The 18667-nt window shown below is 48.7% G+C and overlaps 1 protein-coding gene and 1 pseudogene across 1 annotated transcript in view; one reads left to right on the top strand and one right to left on the bottom strand.

The window, feature by feature from the left end:
- ROR2 (ROR family WNT receptor 2) overlaps positions 1-18667 on the bottom strand; it is a 212492-nt gene that overhangs the window by 16345 nt on the left and 177480 nt on the right. The window contains exons 3-4 of the mRNA XM_087822522.1: positions 10346-10633; positions 9287-9317 (exon numbers count right to left, since the gene is read on the bottom strand). Of these exons, the coding sequence (XP_087678648.1) occupies positions 9287-9317; positions 10346-10633 (319 nt within the window). The remainder of the gene's footprint in view (positions 1-9286; positions 9318-10345; positions 10634-18667) is intronic.
- LOC107545473 (signal peptidase complex catalytic subunit SEC11A-like) lies at positions 6595-7339 on the top strand (annotated as a pseudogene).

The following is an 18667-nucleotide window of genomic DNA, read 5'->3' as shown; positions in this document are numbered from 1 at the left end:
GTACATTTATCATCTCACCCAGCAACCCCACAGCTAGAATTTATTCTAGAGAAATGAAAGCATGTTCACAAAAATACTTAAACGTAAGTGTTCATAGCATTTTACTTATAACTGCCCCATTAGGAACCCAAATGTCCATCAACGGGTGAACAGATAAACATATAAACAGATGAACATACATTCATACAATAGAATGTATGTCACCAATAAAAAGGAATAAACCATACAAAGAATCAGCTATCACATTTTTTGAAAGAGGCCTCCTAACAGCATGTAAGCAGCACCAGGCGTTGCTAGTTTTTGTCTGTTTCAGTCACTGCTGTATCCACAACACCTTGGACAGGAACCGGCACATAGTTGGCCCTCAATGTAAATTTGCTGAATGAATGATTTCCTTGAAAATCAAATTATCATACTTTATATTGATTTCTCTCTACTTCCAAGATGACATACTCCTAGCATCCAATTATACCAACGTCAGATTAAATGTGGCAAAAGCGTCCACCTGGTCCAACTGAACACACCCAGCACCAACATCCATGTGATAAAAATCCAGTCCACCTCAGCCATCGCTAAGGCCAGGTTCACACGACGCACCGGAGGCAGAACAACAGTTGCTCTGACGTGACCAGTCCACGGGGAAGTAAATGCTATGCTCTGCCACGGAGCTTAGGGGGCTGGCCCCTCTCAGGTAAACCTTGGGGGGCGGGTATTGCTTTGGGTGACTTCGGAGGTCATCGTGTAAAGAGCTCTCACCCATGCATAATGGGGCATAACAGCTGGCACGTGGGCTCAGGTGAACCCAGAAGGCCCAGTGGGGGCATCAAATGTGTCACTGCAGGCCAAGTGCTAATGTCATTACTGCTGCAGTGCAAGCATCTCCACCTGTGTCCCCGCGGGGCCGCAAGGAGAGTGCGTCCTCTAATTACTTTACCCAAGGCTGCCTGCATCACATCCCTGAAAATGACTAAGTTTATGGTATTGAAAGAAAGTTACATTTCCCAAAAAATAAAACATGGTAACAAGAAGTCACAGAGAAAAAGATGAAGTTCGCTTCTCTCCTCCTTCCAACTCAACGTGATCAGGCTGGTGGTTCAGGGTCGTTAGCATCAAACGCTGAGCGTGGGCCATCTGTCTGCCTCCCCAGCAGCAAGGCTCCTCCTGAGTCATTTTTAATTACCGGCTTGTCAGTTGGCAGTTGTTGTTGTTGTTTTAATAGTTCTATTTTCCTGTAATTAGGATAAAGTCTGAACTAGATTTATGACAAATTCCCCCGAAACAGCCATGGAAGGAGTATGAGGTGGAAGACGGCAGGCTCTGCTCAGACGTGCAGAGTGCCTGCGTCACCGCCTGGGGACACCCACCAAGCAGCTGCACCTGGGGGCCTGGAGACAGGGAGACACCTCAGACCTGGGCCCAGCGCCGGACCACGAACATATGGGTGGAGAACGGCTGGAGCCTTGGAGCCACACAGCTTGGGAAGTAAAGCAGAAGAGGGCTCAGGACTCGGCCCGAGGCAGGCGGTTTTCCAGAAGCTGAGAATTAACATGACTTTGACTTGTCCACAGCACAGCGCACTTCCTCCAGGTGGCCGCCTGCTGGAGCACACTGTGCCAGCCACACCTGTGGGCCTCGAGGCTGCCCAGGACGACAGCACAGGCGCAGGAAGTCCAGTGCCCAGGCCTCGGGGAGCGCAGGCTGCCCTGCACCCCGCCGCCCACCTCCGCGCCACCAGGCCACCCACCGGTGCACGCAGGGTCTCCGACTGGGACGGTGAACCACTCGTTGGAAGAGCAGATCAAATGAAGCCCATGCCTGGAACAGGAGACACCCAGCCTTGCGTTACTGCCCGCACGCTGCCCACGCCGGCCTGGGTAAGCCCCAGTGCCCCTGCCCCCGAACCCGCACTTGCGGGAATCGGCCCGTCTTCAAGCTTTGTTCCACACGCTCCTCACTCCGCCCCCACAGGGGGCGCAAGGGAAGCCCATTTTAGATGGCAGAAACTGCCTTAACCTTCGAGGGCTCCCATCGCCTCCCTCCCGCAGCACACACCAATGGCCGCCACGCCGCCGGGCGCACACGTGCGGGCGCGAAAGGGCCCCGCTGGGCGTGGCGGGGCTGAGCGCTGCAGCCGCTCCTGTCCCGGGGCCGGGGCCGACAGCAGGGCGTCCCAGCGCCGAGGCACCGCACCCAGGACACGCGCCGCTGGCACAACCCCCACTGGGCAGCCGCGGCCGACCTCGACTGCTGCACGCTTTCCCAGAAAATGGCCAAGAGGAGCCAGCACAGGGCCAGCTCCCGAGATTCCAGTGACAAAAACACAGAACCTGGGAGTGGTTCTGGCTTAAGCCGACTGAGTCTCCCATTCTGTCTCCCTTTTGGGTAACTTCCAGAGACATCATAAAAGAGGTGGCGCTAAGTCCACTGAAACACAGTCCACGGGGAGAAAAATCGTGGCAGCAGGAAGGCTGCGGACGGGCCGGTGCCTCAGGCTACGCGGATCGAGCGAGAGCCACCGCCACACAGCGAGGTCCCTGAGGGACAGCTTACCCTGACCACGTGAAGCTGTCCGGAACTGTCCAGTTACTTAATAACAGGAACTGTCGAGTAACCTAACAGTGATACGGCAGAAGGAGAGAACTAGCCCTGGCCGGTCTGGCTCAGTGGTTAGAGCGCCAGCCTCAGACTGAAGGGTCTCGGGTTCGATTCCAGTCACGGGCATGTACCTGGGTTGGTCGGGCCCGTGCAGGAGGCAACCAGTCGATGTTTCTCTCTCTCGTCCCCCCCCCAAAAGCAATGGAAAAAATATCCTTGGGTAAGGATTAAAAAGGGAGAAAACTACCCTATCACCCTGCACCTGAAAAAGTAAACGCAAAAGCCAAGCTTCCGTGCAACAGAAGTGAAAGTAGAGCTGATAAAACTCAGTGGAAGAGTAAAAGACAACAGTCAAGAGAACTCAGAAAAATGATACAGTAACAGGGAGATGTACCAGGGGCCTGGACAGCCCTACCCAATACGAGGAATAGGCGACTTCGACAATTTTTCACAGTTCTGGGAGCTGAGAAGTTCAATATCGAAGTGCTGGTCTATTCAGTTCCCAGCTCCCAAAGGCAGAGAAAGACAGAGAGAGCAGGGACAGAGGGAGATCAGGCCCGGCCCTTAAGACCGACCTCATTTAATCTACCTCCTTGAAGGCTCTATTTCTAAGACAGTCCCATGGTGGGGGAGGGGGTGGGAGATTAAGGCTTCAAAGTATGAATCTGGTGGAGAAAATTCAATCCATAGTAGTAGGTGAGACTATTTCTGTACACGTTATATAGCAAAATACACTCTAAAGCTATGCTGTTAGAATACATAGTACTGCTCGAGGGACAGCTGCTGGTGGAAACCGAGCCTGGAGGCAGCTCTCATGCACAGGACGTTCACAGGTGACAGAGGCCACAGTAAATGTCCTGATCATACATGAGGCTACTCCTAGATGGTGCCCAGGCACTAGGCCATGGGCGTGGAAACATGGTACAGAGCCCTAGCTTACACCATGAAATCAATTCCAGATGAAGTGAGACTGTGTAAAAGTTATACCCAGAATATAGTTTAAAACTCCTGCAAATCAGTAAGGAAAAGACAAATGTCCTAATGAAATACGAACAAAATACAGGCCATTCTGGTTGCTTGTGGTAGTTATTTTCTATAAAGTCGCTTTGAACACTGAATTAGCAAGCAGTGAGCCACTGCTCCTACTGGAAAAACAGACAGTTCTCTGCAAGTAGTCCTGACATTCTCATCAACTGATCGGTGCATCACCTTGCGTAACGTGCGGTTCTGTTTTGTGTCACTGACACAGCTCATGCCAACTGTGCTGAGATGCCTGCCGGGAAGCTCATGTCACACATGTCCTGTGGGGGCAGTCACGGCCCTCTCACTAAGGAACACCAGGCTGCACTTCCCACCATGCTGGGTCATTCAACAGTAAAATCATCAATAAAAGCATGAACTGTAAACGGACCACAGAAAGGGCACTTGTTTGCAGTGGAAGGGCTCCAACAAGAAGGCACACCTCCGCTCCACTGGGACCGTGTGCCTTGGGTGACTGCCCTGCACACATCCATAAGGTGCCGTGAAAACACCCCGAGTATCGATTTGGGGGCTACAAAGAAACCATAGAGAGTTAACAGAATTGGCAGGTGTGAAATCCTCAAACAAGGAGGGTAAACTGTACACGAACAGGCAAGTCAATGGCTCTTAAACCAACAAAAACATGTTCAACTTCACTACTGGTCAAATCTAATGTAAAATTACTATAAACTGCTCCTGGACACCCAAGACATTGGCGAAATTTGAAGTTCTGATAATACCACATGCTGAAAAACATGGGGGAGTAAGGACTAGAGTTCTGCGGGGGGCTCTGCTTCCCGTGGGAGGTCACGCCTGCAATTCCAGTCGCAGGTCTCCATCCCCGAGGACTGCCGCCCACAGCGACACCGAGATGCAGACAGGCCTTCCCAGCGGAGGCCATGTGGCAGCGGGAGCAGCTGCCTTCCCTCGGCGGCGCAGGATGACCGGGGGGCCCGCAGGGAATGCTCCGCACCGTGTGTGTCAAATGAACACGGCCTGCACGTGTTAGCATCAAATCCAGATGAAAAACCTCCTGACCGACCTCCAGAAAATGCACTTACGTGCTAGTTACAAGAGGCCCACATAAAGCAGAACGCGAGGAGGCTGGGGAAAGTGGGACAAGAGCTGGAAAAGTGGCGCAGCAAATGCAAATGAAGAGAAAGCTGCTGCGCAATAGCCTTACGTGGTGAACTAAACTCAAGGAAAAAGCATTATTAGGGACTTCGAAACAAAACGTAACAAAGCTGTGCAGCCTCAAACCCACAGGCATTAAGAACATGCACGCACATTTAAAAAATAGACAGCTGATAGAAATAGGCAAATCCAGAATGAGCATGGTTGACTTTCACGTATTTTCAGCTATCTGTAACTGGTGTGGACCAAAAAGTATAGACATTTTTAATAACACACTTAACAAATGTGACCTAATATATAAATTGCGATATGTGTGGCCACCACCAGAAAACACTATTTGAAACGACAGGACATATTCACAAAAATTGAACATATCTAATTGGTCACAAAGAAAATCTTAACAAATTACGAAAAGTAAAATACACCCCAAATTCACTGATCATAATGCAACAAAAACAGGAAAATAAAAGCCTATGTCTCTCAGGCGGGACTGAGGTGGGGGAAATTTTTGCCAAAATGGCATTCAGAGGAAACTTTATAATTTTAAATGAATTTGTTTGAAAATTAAAAACAACAAATAAAAATTATTTGGGGGGACGTTAGTATGATATAAAGAATTAAAACTTACAATGCAATGCACAAACCTTAAGTATTCCAGAAATCACTCACACCAGAATGGCCCAGGTTACACAGACTGGCCAGACCAAATGCGTGGGGAGGGGGCACTGCCCAGAACTCTGCTACCTGCCTTGGGAGCATGGAGGCCACAGCCACTGCAGGGGGAGGTCTGGTATTTCCCCAGCAGAAATGAAAATATATGTCCACAAAACACCTGTATGAGAAACCCACCACAGGTTATCCATGACAGCGGAAAGGTGCCGTCCCCTGGGAGCCCGCGGCAGGACGGGCGCACCAGCTAGAAGGCTGCTCGGGGGCAAGCAGCAGCAACCCTGAACCGTCTGGGAGGCAGGCCAGCAAAGGGGGCCGGCTTCCGTGGCTATGCGCTGCGGGGCTTCATTCCTATCGAGTTCTAGGACACACAAAGCTGGTCCACGCAGAAAAGACAGAAGAGCAGCTGGCGGGGCGTAGGGGAGTGGACTGGGAGGTCGCCCGACGTCACTTCCTGGAGTGTCGGGAGTGCTCTGTGCCTGGTAGGGATTTGGATCGCAGAGGTTTTTGCATCTGTTGGCCTTGTTGATAGAATACTTAAGATCTGTGCGTTTTACTGTACGTAGGTTAACTCAAAAATGAAACAGGAATGCACAGATATTGAACTCGCTAATGATTTCCATGCTGAAAAATGTCAGGATGAGTGTACAACGACCTGCAACTTGTGAAATGAATAAAAAAGTAGGACACATTGATGGGTGGAAATGGGTGGGGAGAGGCGATTAGCTGGCAGGGTGTAATTCATGTAAACAGTAGGGTCTAGTTGGTAGGTATACGGACTGGATGAAATTCTTTCTACTTTTCCTTATGTTTGAAATTTCTCGTAATAAATGTTAGGAAAAAAGGATATTTTAAAACATGAATAAAGTGGTCCTTGACAATTCAATTAAATATTAATTTTTCCCAAATTTATCTAAAAATTCACTACTATTCCAATAAAAATACCATCAGAATACTTCAAGGAAATTAGGGTGTTCTCTAATAAGACACATGGAAACCTATATAATTGTTGACAAATGACACAAAATTTAAATTCCTATGTTATCAAGAAGTAGATAAATAATTACTAAAAATCACTAAGAGCGTCCAGTGCGAGCTCAGCCCGGTGTCAGCCATTCCACCCGCTGGTCACATCGCGCCCTCTCTGTGGCTGCTGTCATCCTCGCCGGCCCCACCATGCTGTCCCTAGATTCCTTGGACGATGTGCGGCGGGTGAGCTGTATTACCAAGTCCTAAATTTTGGAACGGCTGCCTCCTCAGCACTAATGATCTGGAAGGGGTGAGCGGTCTTAACTGGAAGTGAAAGTCCAAGTGCAGTGGTGCTCAGGGGCAGCAGGGAGCCTGCATTTCCTAGAAGAGATCTCTTCCTAACGAATCGAGTTGAAGGATCCCATACGAATGGGAGAAATTGTTGTTTTTAGAAAAGAAGGAAGAGAGATTCCTAGAGCTCACCGAGTCTTGAATATCCATGAAAAGCAAAGTGGACACATCAAGTTTTTGACCAAAGGAGACAATCATGCCGTTGATGATCGAGGCCTCTACAGACAAGGCCAGCACTGGCTAGAGAAAAAGACGTCGTGGGGCGAGCAAGGGCATTGACAGTTCCCAGCGTGAAGATCATGGCGACAGCCCGACCCCAGCTCTGAGCCAGCAGGTTGAATTAGAGCCACCAAATAGATGCCTAAGACTCAGATCCGGTACTGGTTCTGCCACAGAAGCCACGTGCCGCGGCCAGGAGCATCTGTTTCCTCATCTATAGAATGGGGGCCCTAACTTCCCTATCACAGGCTGTCGAAAGGATCTGATAGGACGATTTGTTCCTTACATTGGGATTGTGACGATCCTCGTGAGTGACTATCCTAAATCTCAGTACCCAGTGCTCCTCCTGCTGGGTTTATCTGTGCTGGTGCATTGTGAGTAAGAAGCTGCCTTGCTGCTCCTGGGAGGTGCCACCTCTGTTACTGATGTTTGCGGTAGATGTTGGTCTGTGACTGGGGGGGTGGAGCGCACGCCGGCCTTTCTTGGTAGCTCTGGTTTGCATTAGTTTATGTGTCCACCAGAGTCTGCATGGGCGGGTGGATGGGCACCACTGCATGCTCCTCAGGGACTCAGTCACAGGATTTCATATGTTATCATTGTCACATTTTTGCATTTTTGTACATCAGTGAATTTTTTGTATGAAAAGGTTGAGAGAGAAAAAAAATCACTAAGAAATGATGTAAGGGCAACGGGCAAGGAGGACGGACAGACAGGTGACAAAGGGGAACCACGAGTGGCAGGAGACGTCCAAACCGGGCAGCCTCGGGTGGCAGTGGGGACAGGAAAGGGAATGAGGCAATCAGTACAGCTCTCCTCCTCAGAAGGGCCAAAGTTTGGACCTGGGGACCAGGCTGGGGTCAAGGAGGGACGGGTCCTCTCAGGTGTGGCAGGGAAGCAGCATGTGCATGCCCACGTGTGCCCCTCCATGCTCCGCTCTTCAGATCCCCTCAGAGAGACTGTCCGCCAGTCCTGGGACACAGGCAGGGAGGCCAAGGAGCGTGTGGACAGCAGAAACTCTGGGCACGGTGGGAGCAGCCATGCACTCCGTGGCCGCAGAGACAGAAGGATACCAGGGAAACGTAAATGTACTGACTGTTAATTAAACATGTCAAGTAGAATATCATTTATGTGAAAAAGTGAGTAAAAGTGAGATGCTTTCCCTCTCTAGGTACTTATTTGCACTCAAAGCTGAGAAAGGCCCCACTCTGCACACCCAGGTGACCGTGGAGGGCCCAGGGCACAGGCCAGAGGGATGGGACAGTGTCAAGTGTCGCTTTACCAGAACTGCCTGAACTGTCTGCACAAATGTGTTGATTTAAAATGAGAAGAAAATAAGTGTAAAAATATTGAGTTTTTATGTAAAATTTAAGTATCTAAATATATTCGCTATTTAATAAATTGCATTATAATGTTATTTTTGTATACTCTAATATACAGCACTTGTTATATACTTATATAAATTAATGATATGAATATTAAAGAAAAGAGACGAATAACTCATTTGAAATGATACACCTTTTCTAAAGCCCCACAATGTTCCCTTAATGCAACTCCCTTTCTCCTCATGGGCATGAGTGACTAAGGAGGAACACTCACCATGGCTCCCCAGCCTGCCTGGGCAGGAGGCGCCTGCTGTGCGCCCACCCCAGAGCCAGCGCTTTATGCAGCACCCGGGGCACGGAGGGGCACACAGGGCCCAGCCAGCCACAGAACAGAGCTGAAGCTGTGGTTCTGATATGTCTGGGTGGGAAATGAGGAATCCAACGCCACTGCTCCCTCAGACACCAGCACTGAAGTCTCTTCTCAGCTCACGAGAAGACCGCCCGGTCCAGAGGGGGATCTTCCCACGGTGGGTGGGTGTGGGGGAAAGACTCTACCGGGAAACAGAGGCCTGAGTTCACGGCTCAGCAAAAACCCTGAGCCAGGCTCCGAACCTCAGTCTCCTCAAGGCTGAACTGGGCCTGGACCCCGCCTACGGCTGTGGGTGGTACTGGGATTTCAGGGAGAACTGCCTCCCGGGTTCCAAATGTGTTTGAACACCAGGCTGGGTCCCCGGCAACCTGGTCGTGTGCTGACACTTCTGCCAGGTGCTTGGAAGGTCACGAGAGATGAAATGAATACCTGTTTTTATGACATCGCTCCTGACACTGACTGGACAACATCACTGTTTTCCATGCCACAGCGAACGCACTGCCACCCTTGTGTGAAGTCCTGCCAAAGCCCAGCAAATTCAGCAAACACATGTGGCCGCTGGACTTAAAACCTGGATCCTTACATAACAGAAACCCTCAGAGGAGGAGAACATGGTTTGAGGAAATCAGGTACTTACTGAAAATTATGATTTGGGCTATGTGTTGGACCTGAAAATAAAAAAAACGGCATGTTATTAAAACGTCATGATTAGGAATCAAGCTTCTCTCCAGCCCAGCAGTGGCGCAGGTGGCCCCGGCCCAGGGCGCTCCGTGGTGGTGCGCGGCCCTCGGCCAGGCTCTGCCCCGCCCAGGATGCTGAGCCAGGAACGGAAGCCGCACACATGGAGCGGCACTCCCTGTCTGTGCAGAAACATGTGGGCATGTTTTGGGGGCTTTTGTTGTTGTTGTTAATCCTAACCCGAGGATTTTTTTCCACTGATTTTGAGAGAGAGTGGAAGGGGGGGAGAGAAACATCGATGTGAGAGAGACACTTCGATTGGCTGCCTCCTGCACGCGCCCTAACTGGGGCCAGGGATTGAACCTGAAACCGAGGTACGGGCCCTTGACCGGAAATTAAACCCGCGACACCTCAGTGTGCAGGCTGACTAACCACTGAGCCACACCAGGCAGGGTTTTTGGACATACTTTTGGAGTTTTTACTGTCTTTCTCTTTTTCTCTCCTCATCTAGCCCTGATTCACAGACCTATTTTCCTAATTGGTTGGCAGAGTGGCTTGAGGTTAGTGTGACAGGCTGGGGCATGCCAGGGACCTTCTCAAAACGGGCATGAAAGGGGGCACACTCCTGCCGGCCATCAGCACAGAGTACAGAGCTGTCATCACGCTGGCTCTCGCCCCTCCTCTCGGCAGGCCAGGTGTCTGGGGCCTCAGGCTGTGTGGCAGCCTCCCGCAGGCTGACTTTGTGACCTGCGGCCTGCTGGGTAATCTCCCAGCTCCTCTTTGTGCCTGGGGTTACGTTCCGTGTCCGGCGTGTCCACCGTGTCCCTTTTCTTTTCTTACTAGTGAAAAGAGAGCAGGGTGAGCCAAGGCCTCGGGCACCACGGAGGCGGCGGGAACTAAGGCCTTATGGATTTCCTCTCTGCTGGCGAGCGTGCTCCGTTTCAAACGCAAACGACTCTGCCACCCAGGGCTGACGCTCCCTCGCCGCAGACTGACGGCCCCTCCCGTCCCCACTCACCAAGCCGCACGAACAGGACACCGGTGGCGGTGATGGTCTTCATCCCGTTGGTGGCCACGCACTGGTAGTAGCCGGTGTCTGTTGTGTCCAGGTCCTGGATGCGGAGCCGAGAGCCATACTCGGTCTTCCGGACGATGACGCGCCGGGGCTCCTGTACCACCGGGGCGTCGTTCTTCAGCCAGCGCACGCTGGGGGGCGGGTGGCCGGCCACCTTGCAGTGCAGGATCGCAGTCTGGCCCTGGACTATGGTGATATTGTTCACAGGCTCCAGAAAGCTCAGGAAGTAACCTGCAAAGCAGAGGCGCGAAGAGCACACTTCAGGAGGGCGGGAGGAGCGGGCGGCGGGCACGGGCGCTGTCCAGGAGAGCCCGGGAGCTGTGGCTTCTCCGCAGCGAGTTTCAGGACCGGCGGTAACTGCTCCACAGTGTGGCCCAGACACTGAGGCAGGGCACAGAGGCGCCGTGGGGACACCCGTGGTCGCACCATGCTCACCAGCCCACAGCACGTCCCCTCGCTTCAACCTGGGTTTCCGCCTAAAGACGCCGCGTTTAACTGATGCCGGTGGCTCGCCAGCGCTGAGCTCAGGCAGCAGCCGTGACCCCCGGAAGGGAGCCCGTCTAACACACGCGCGGCCCCGTGAGCAGCCCCAGCCTCCTCTCGGGACGGCGCTCTCAGCACCATCAGCCAGTGCACTTTCAACAGTGAGGCACCGACACACGGGGTCCCGGGACCACAGGCCAGGAGCCCACGGGAGGCCGAGCGCGCCCTCCCGCCCCTGCTGGGAACCGCGGCCGGGCCTCGCTCGGCCCGCTCGGGGCACGTCCGTGGCCGCCCAGCAGCGCGAGCATGGATGCGGGTCACAGGCACTTTAGGCAGCAGGCGGACTTGCTAATACGAAGCCCACCAGCAATACAGACGGACTACGCTCTTCTCAAGCTCTAAGTCTAATCTAACCTCACTAATCTACGCTGTAAATTCATGCTCACAAAGTCCACCCTCCCTCTTGCCAACCAGAGAGACACCCTCAAAACGAAGCCGATCACTGGCCGAAACGGAACAGGACAGACAAGGCTGAGTGGAGCCCCGGCTCCGTCCACTGCACCCGGCTCGGAGGCAGGAAGCCGCGGGGCGCACACTCTACAGCGGGGGTGGGGAGCCTTTTCTGCCAAGAGCCACTGGATATTTATAACATCATTTGAGGACCATACAAAATTATCAACTTAAAAATTAGCTATGAAAAAAGCTCCTAGATTTATTGAATTTCAAGTCCTGCCTGCAGCTGCCTTGACAGGGCCAGACCCAAAGAATTAGCAGGCTGGAATTAGCAGGCTGAAACGGCGGCGAGGGGAAGCTGGCGGCCCTGTGAGAAGCAGCAGAGCACCCCCTCCCGGCCACAGACTCGATTTACTCCTAAAATCCCACGGAGCCAGCTGGAAAAAAACAGAGAAACATACCTGAGTGGGGAGCACTGAAGAAACATCAAGGAGTCCAGTAAAGGGGGGGCATAGAAAGCCCCCCCTGAAGCCTGTGCTGGGCTCCGAGCCCAGAGGCTTGGAGGCTGCAAAGCTCCCTCCCCTTGGGAGTGCAGACCCGCATCCAAAAGCGGGGATCCCACACCCTGAGAGGGGAAGGAGAGCCCCTTCGAGGGCAGAGGGGCCCAGGGGAGCGGTGAGTCCCCGAGGGATCGGCACTTTCCCAGGAAACAAAGTATCTAGTGGTGGCTGCGACTGGCGTCTAGTGCTCGGGGTGCCGACCACAGGGAAGGCTGTCCCAAGGCCTGTGGCACCCGAGTGGTAAGGGACCAGAGGACTGTGCTGAGCACCCACACACGGGGACCCTCTGCCTCCCTGTGGGGCAGTGTGTTGAGCCCCAGAAAGCACTGAATCCCCCTGGCGTGGGGGAGGGGAAGAGCCCTCCCACCCTGGGCTCCCAGTGCCAGAGGCTGGGATCTGTGACCAGCCCTGACGGTGTCCTCCCACCCTGGGCTCCAGGTGCTGAGGTGGGGATCTGTGATCGGCCCTGAGGGTGTCCTCCCACCCTGGGCTCCGGGTGCTGAGAGGTGGGGATCTGTGATCGGCCCTGAGGGGCCCGTGGTGGTGCGTGGAGCCACCCCAGCTTTGCTGAGACCAGCGGTGCAGGGAGCTGCGTGGAGCTAACTTTGGGTCCCCTCCCGCTGGGGGCCTTGGCGAGTGGGTGGCGGGACCTTGCAGGGCGGACTCTCTGCCTGTGTGTTGCTTTGTACATTTGCGAGTTTGATCTCAGAAGTGCCTCCCACCTTCCCCGCGGGCACTGGGGGACAGACCAGCAGAGGCTGGGATTGGGGTCTGCGCAGGGGACGGTCTGAGGGGCGGGCCTGCTGCGACCAGCCAACCAGAGCTGAGCAGGGAGGGGCGGAGCCAGCCGGCCTCTCCTGCAGCGGAGAGCACCACCCCCAACAGGAAAGGGGCGGGTCCCGCTCACTGAGGGCCAGGCACCCCGCAGGGCACAGTCCTGAGGGGGAAGGGAGAGCAGCTCACAGGAGGACGTCACAAGAACAAGACCCTCAGGGACTGTGGTTCGGGAACTGGAGGAAATGCTGAAAACCCTGCTGGGGGCAGGGCAGGCAAAGGGCCCACCAGAATGTGTTCTGAATCAATCCCACTGGGCCCTGGCTGCTGGAACGGCCCAGATAGAAAAGGCAACAGGCTGAAATCAATCTGAAGCTGCAGCAGGACAGAGCCTGGGGGACTACAATCAGGACAAGGTAGGGACTGAGGAGCTGGCAGTGGAGCAGAGACTAACCCCCGCAGAGTGAGCGCCTGACAGCGACACCTCTAACGGGAGTGACACCCTGGGCTACACTAGCCACCCTGCACCCTAAAGACTCTACAGAAGACTCTGGAGAAAGACCAGGCAACTACAAGGCTGCAAAATAGTTGACAAGAGGCGGTGGCCCACGGAGAGCCTCAGATCAACCATCTACCTAAGGACACCAGAGCCAAACCTGGATGCTCCTCACATTGGGTGATACACAAGCACCTCCCAGGAGAACTGAAATCAGCCCACAAAACAGTGACCCTCAGACAACATAAGCTCTCCAGAAAAGACTCACCTGATTGACTGTCTTTTTCTCTTCTGTTTTTTTGTTTTGTTTTATTTTGGTTTTGTTGTTTTTTTTGTTTTTTGTTTGTGTGTTTGTTTGTTTTTTCTCTTTTTTCCTTAGGAAGACGAGAAAGGGGGAAAAATTGTTTTTTCTTCTTTTTTAATTTTTTTTTTTTTAAACATTTTTTAACTAAATTTTTTTCTCTCTTTTATAAAATAATTTTGTCTTGCTTAGCTTGTTTTTAGCTTTGTTTTGGTTATCTGCTTTGTTTTGTTGTATCCTTGCTTCTACTATCAAGACTTTCTTGATATCCCTGCTTAACGACTCGTACTTTATCATTATAACCAAGTTTACTACTTTCCTCTATAGTTTCCCCAAACCTCTTACTGGACTACCTCCCTGCCTGGGCTTCATCGCTCTCTCCTCTCCATCCATTGGCATAACTTTCTTTTTCTTTTTTCTTTATCTACTTTCTTTCGTTCTTTCATTATCCCCCCTTCTGTCTTCCTGTATTTTTGTTCGATTGTTAGTTTCTCTTATTCTCTTTATTGTATTTTTGTTTTCTCATTTTCAACTATTATCCTATTCCTATTCTCTCCCTCAATTTTTTGCTGGCCCTTCTTACAGAATCTTTTCTCTGCCTCGGTTATCTCCCAGTAGCTTCACATTTTAGTATATTTTCTAAATTTTCACCACTATTAACAACAATAAACATCTCTCTAAGCATTACTTTTCTCTTTTTAAGCTTAATTTTTGTGTCTGTGTGTTCTCCCTTTACTCCCCAGTTCTATTTTCACGTGGGTTGTTTTCATTGTGACTGTCAAGATATTTTGTAAGTACCTCTTGTTTCCTGGAAGTTTAGTTGTGTATTGTCCTGCCTTGCAGCACCCGTACAACAGCTTACACAACAAGGTTGGGGCAGAGACACACTTAGACAACCTGAGAGGAGGGTCCTCCCAACGACTGATCAATGACAATCTAGACCCAACCACAACAGGAGAACATAAAGAAACCACAAAAGGGACACCCACAAGAGGGACACGCTTAAAGCACAGAGCTCAGAAGTATAAGGAAAACACATCTCTGGGCTCCACTGGACCCACAAGATAAAATCCCATCCCACAAGACTGGAAAACAGCAAATATATCTAATATATAGATACAAACACTAAATCCTACCAAAACGGGGAGACAAAGAAACAACCCCCAAATTAAAGAAAAGGAGACATTGCCAGAAAAAGGCTTCGATGAGATGGAGTTAAGCAAGTTATCAGAAACGGAGATGAGAGTATTGATTATGAAGTATTGATTAAGAAGACACTAGATGAGCAGATCGAGGACCTTAGTGAAAACATGAAAAAAGAGATACATACCATAAACAAAACTCAGACAGAAATAAAGAATCCTGTATCTGATATCAAGAATGCACTGGAAGGAATTAAAAGCAGGCTCAATGAAGCAGAGGATAGAGTAAGTGACTTAGAAGACAATGTAGAAAAAAATCAATCAGAGCAGCAAAAAGTAAAAACACTTAAAAAGCAAGAGGGTAGTCTAAGAGAGCTGTGGGATAACATGAAGTGAAACAACATTTGCATTACAGGAGTACTAGAGGGAGAGGAAAGAGAGCAAGGGATAGAGAACTTGGTGAAGGAAATAATGACAGAAAACTTCCCTAGGCTGGCGAAGGAGAAAGCCACACAAGTTCAGGAAGCACAGAGGGTTCCAAACAAGAGGGACCCAAAGAGACCCACTCCAAGATACATCATAATTAAAATTGCAAATGTCAAAGACAAAGAGAAAATATTAAGGGCTGTAAGAGAGAGACAAGCAGTGACCTATAAGGGAACCCCCATAAGGCTAACAGCTGATTTCTCAACAGAAACTCTTCAGGCCAGAAGGGAGTGGCATGAAGTTCTGCAAGTAATGAAGAGCAAGAACATGCAACCAAGTCGGCTTTATCCAGCAAGGCTATCATTTGGAATTGAAGGTGAAATAAAGAGCTTCCCAGACAAAAAAAAAAAGGCTAAAGGAGTTCAGTACCACTAAACCAGCATTGCAAGAAATGCTAAAAGGACTACTTTAAGAAAAAGAAGGAATAGTGAGAGAAAGGTACATCAGCAGAAAGGGGGAAAAATGGCATTAAATAAGTTGATATCAATAGTAACCTTAAATGTAAACGGAATAAATGGTCTAATCAAAAGACACAGGGTAGCTGAATGGATAAGAAAACAGGACCCAAATATATGCTGTCTACAAGAGACCCACCTGAGAGCAAAAGATTCACACAGGCTAAAAGTGAAGGGGCGGAGTAAAATATTCCATGCAAATGGAAAGGAAAAGAAAGCTGGAGTGGCAATTCTTATTTCTGACAAAATAGACTTCAAAGTAAAGACCATAACAAGAGACAAAGATGGTGACTACATAATACTAAAGGGATCAATCCAACAGGAGGAAATAACCCTCATAAACATTTATGCACCCTATATAGGTGCACCTAAACACATAAAAAATTTCTTGGGGGACTTTAAGAGGGAGATTGACAGCAACACAATCATAGTGGGGGACTTAAACACCCCACTGTCAGCACTGGACAGATCATCAAGACAAAAAATCAACAGGGAAACACAGACCTTAAATGACTCACTAGGCCTAGTGGATTTAATTGACATTTACAGAACATTTCACCCCAAAGCAGCAGAATACACATTCTTCTCAAGTGCACATGGAACATTCTCAAAAATAGAACCCATGTTACGGCACAGGGCAAGTCTCTACAAATACAAGAAGATTGAAATCATATCAAGCATCTTCTTGGATCACAATGCCATGAAACTAGAAATCAACCACTATAAAAAAAAACTCAAAAATATTCACACACATGGAGGCTAAATAGCATGTTATTAAACAATGAATGGGTTTCCAATGACATCAAGGAAGAAATCAAACACTTCATGGAAAGTAACGAAAATGAACAGACAACAAGCGCCAAAATCTATAGGACACCGCAAAAGCAGTCCTGAGAGGAAAATTCATAGCATTACAGGCCTATCTCAAGGAACAAGAAAAAGATCTAATGAACCATCTAACACAACAACTAAAAGAACTAGAACGAGAACAGCAAGAAAAGCCCCGAGGAAGTAGAAGGAAGGAAATAATAAAAATCAAAGCAGAAATTAATGACATAGAGACTAAAAAAACAATACAAAAAATCAATGAAACCAAGACCTGATTCTTTGAAAAGGTAAATAAGACTGATGCACCTTTAGCCAGACTCACTAAGAAAGAGAGAGGACACAAATAAATAAAATCACAAATGAAAGAGGTGATATAACAATGGACTCAACTGAAATACAAAGGTTTTTAAGAAAATACTATGAGCAACTATATGCCAACAAATTGGACAACATGGGGGAAAGGGACAAGTTCCTAGAAACATACAACCTTCCAAAGCTGAATCAAGAAGAGGCACAAAACCTGAATAGGCCAATAACAACTAATGAAATTGAAGCAGTAATCAAAAAACTTCCAGCAAACAAAAGTCATGGATCAGATGGATTTACAGGTGAGTTTTACCAAACATTCAAAGAAGAATTAACACCTATTCTATTCAAACTATTCCAGAAAATTCAAGAGGAGGGAAGACTCCCAAACTCTTTTTATGAGGCCAGCATCATCCTAATCCCAGAACCAGATAAAGACACTACAAAGAAAGAAAATTACAGGCCAATATCCCTGATGAACATAGATGCTAAAATCCTCACTAAAATACTAGGAAACTGTACCCAGCAATACATTAAAAAGATCATACACCACGACCAAGTGGGATTTATTCTGGGGATGCAAGGCTGGTACAACATCCGCAAATCAATAAAGGTGATACATCACATAAATAAAATGAAGTACAGAAATCACATGATCATATCAATAGAAAAAGCATTCGACAAAATCCAGCACCCATTTCTGATAAAAACTCTCAGCAAGTGGGAATAGAGGGATCATACCTCAATATAATAAAGGCCATATATGACAAACCTACAGCCAGCATCATACTCAATGGGCAAAAATTAAAACTATTTCCATTAAAAACAGGAACAAGACAGGGATGTCCACTTTTACCTTCTTATTCAACATAGTACTGGAAGTCCTCGCCACAGCCATCAGACAGGAGGAAAACATAAAAGGTATTCAAATTGGAAAGGAGGAAGTAAAACTGCCATTATTTGCTGATGACATGATACTGTACATAGAAAACCCTAAAGACCCCATCAAAGTACTACTAGATTTGATAAATGAATTTGGCAAGGTAGCTGGATACAAAATCAACATCCAGAAATCAATGGCATTCTTATACACCAACAAGGAACTTTCAGAGAGAGAAACTAAAAAAAAAATACCATTTACCTTTGCAACTCAAAAAAATACGATACCTAGGAATAAACATAAACAAGGATGTAAAAGACCTGTACTTGGAAAACTACATGACACTGAAAAAAAGAAACAGAGGAAGATTTAAACAAGTGGAAGAATATACCATGCTCATGGATTGGAAAATTAATATCATTAAAATGTCCATACTACCCAAAGCAATTTATAAATTTAATGCAATTCCTATGAAAATACCAACAGCATATTTCACAGACCTAGAACAAACATTTCAAAAATTTATATGGAACCAAAAAAGACCCCAAATAGCTGCAGCCATCTTGAGAAAAAAGAACAGAGTGGGAGGGATCACATTACCCGACTTCAAACTGTATTACAAAGCCACTGTAGTCAAAACGGCCCGGTATCGGTACAACAGGCATAGAGATCAATGGAACAGAACACAAACCCCAGAAATAGACCCACGCCATTATGGTCAGTTAATATTTAGCAAAGGAGCAAAGAGTATCCAATGGAGTAAGGACAGTCTCTACAATAAGTGGTGCTGGGAAAACTGGACAGATACATGCAAAAGAATGAAACTAGACCACCAACTTCCCCATACACAGAAATAAACTCAAAATGGATAAAAGACTTAAATGTAAGTCACGAAACCATAAAAATCCTGGAAGAAAACATAGGCAGTAAAGTCACAGACATCCCACATAGTGGACTTTTCACTGATCCATCTCCTGGGGCAAGAGAAACAAAGGAAAAAATAAACATATGGGACTACATCAAACTAAAAGCTTCTGCACAGCAAAAGAAAACAGCCTCAAAATACAAAGGAACCCCACAGTCTGGGAAAACATATGTGCC

The sequence above is a fragment of the Miniopterus natalensis genome, chromosome 12 (assembly GCF_054644295.1).
Source record: "Miniopterus natalensis isolate mMinNat1 chromosome 12, mMinNat1.hap1, whole genome shotgun sequence".
Taxonomy (NCBI): Eukaryota; Metazoa; Chordata; class Mammalia; order Chiroptera; family Miniopteridae; genus Miniopterus; species Miniopterus natalensis.
The sequence above is the reverse complement of the archived record's forward strand: the minus strand, read 5'-3'. Positions and strand labels throughout refer to the sequence as shown.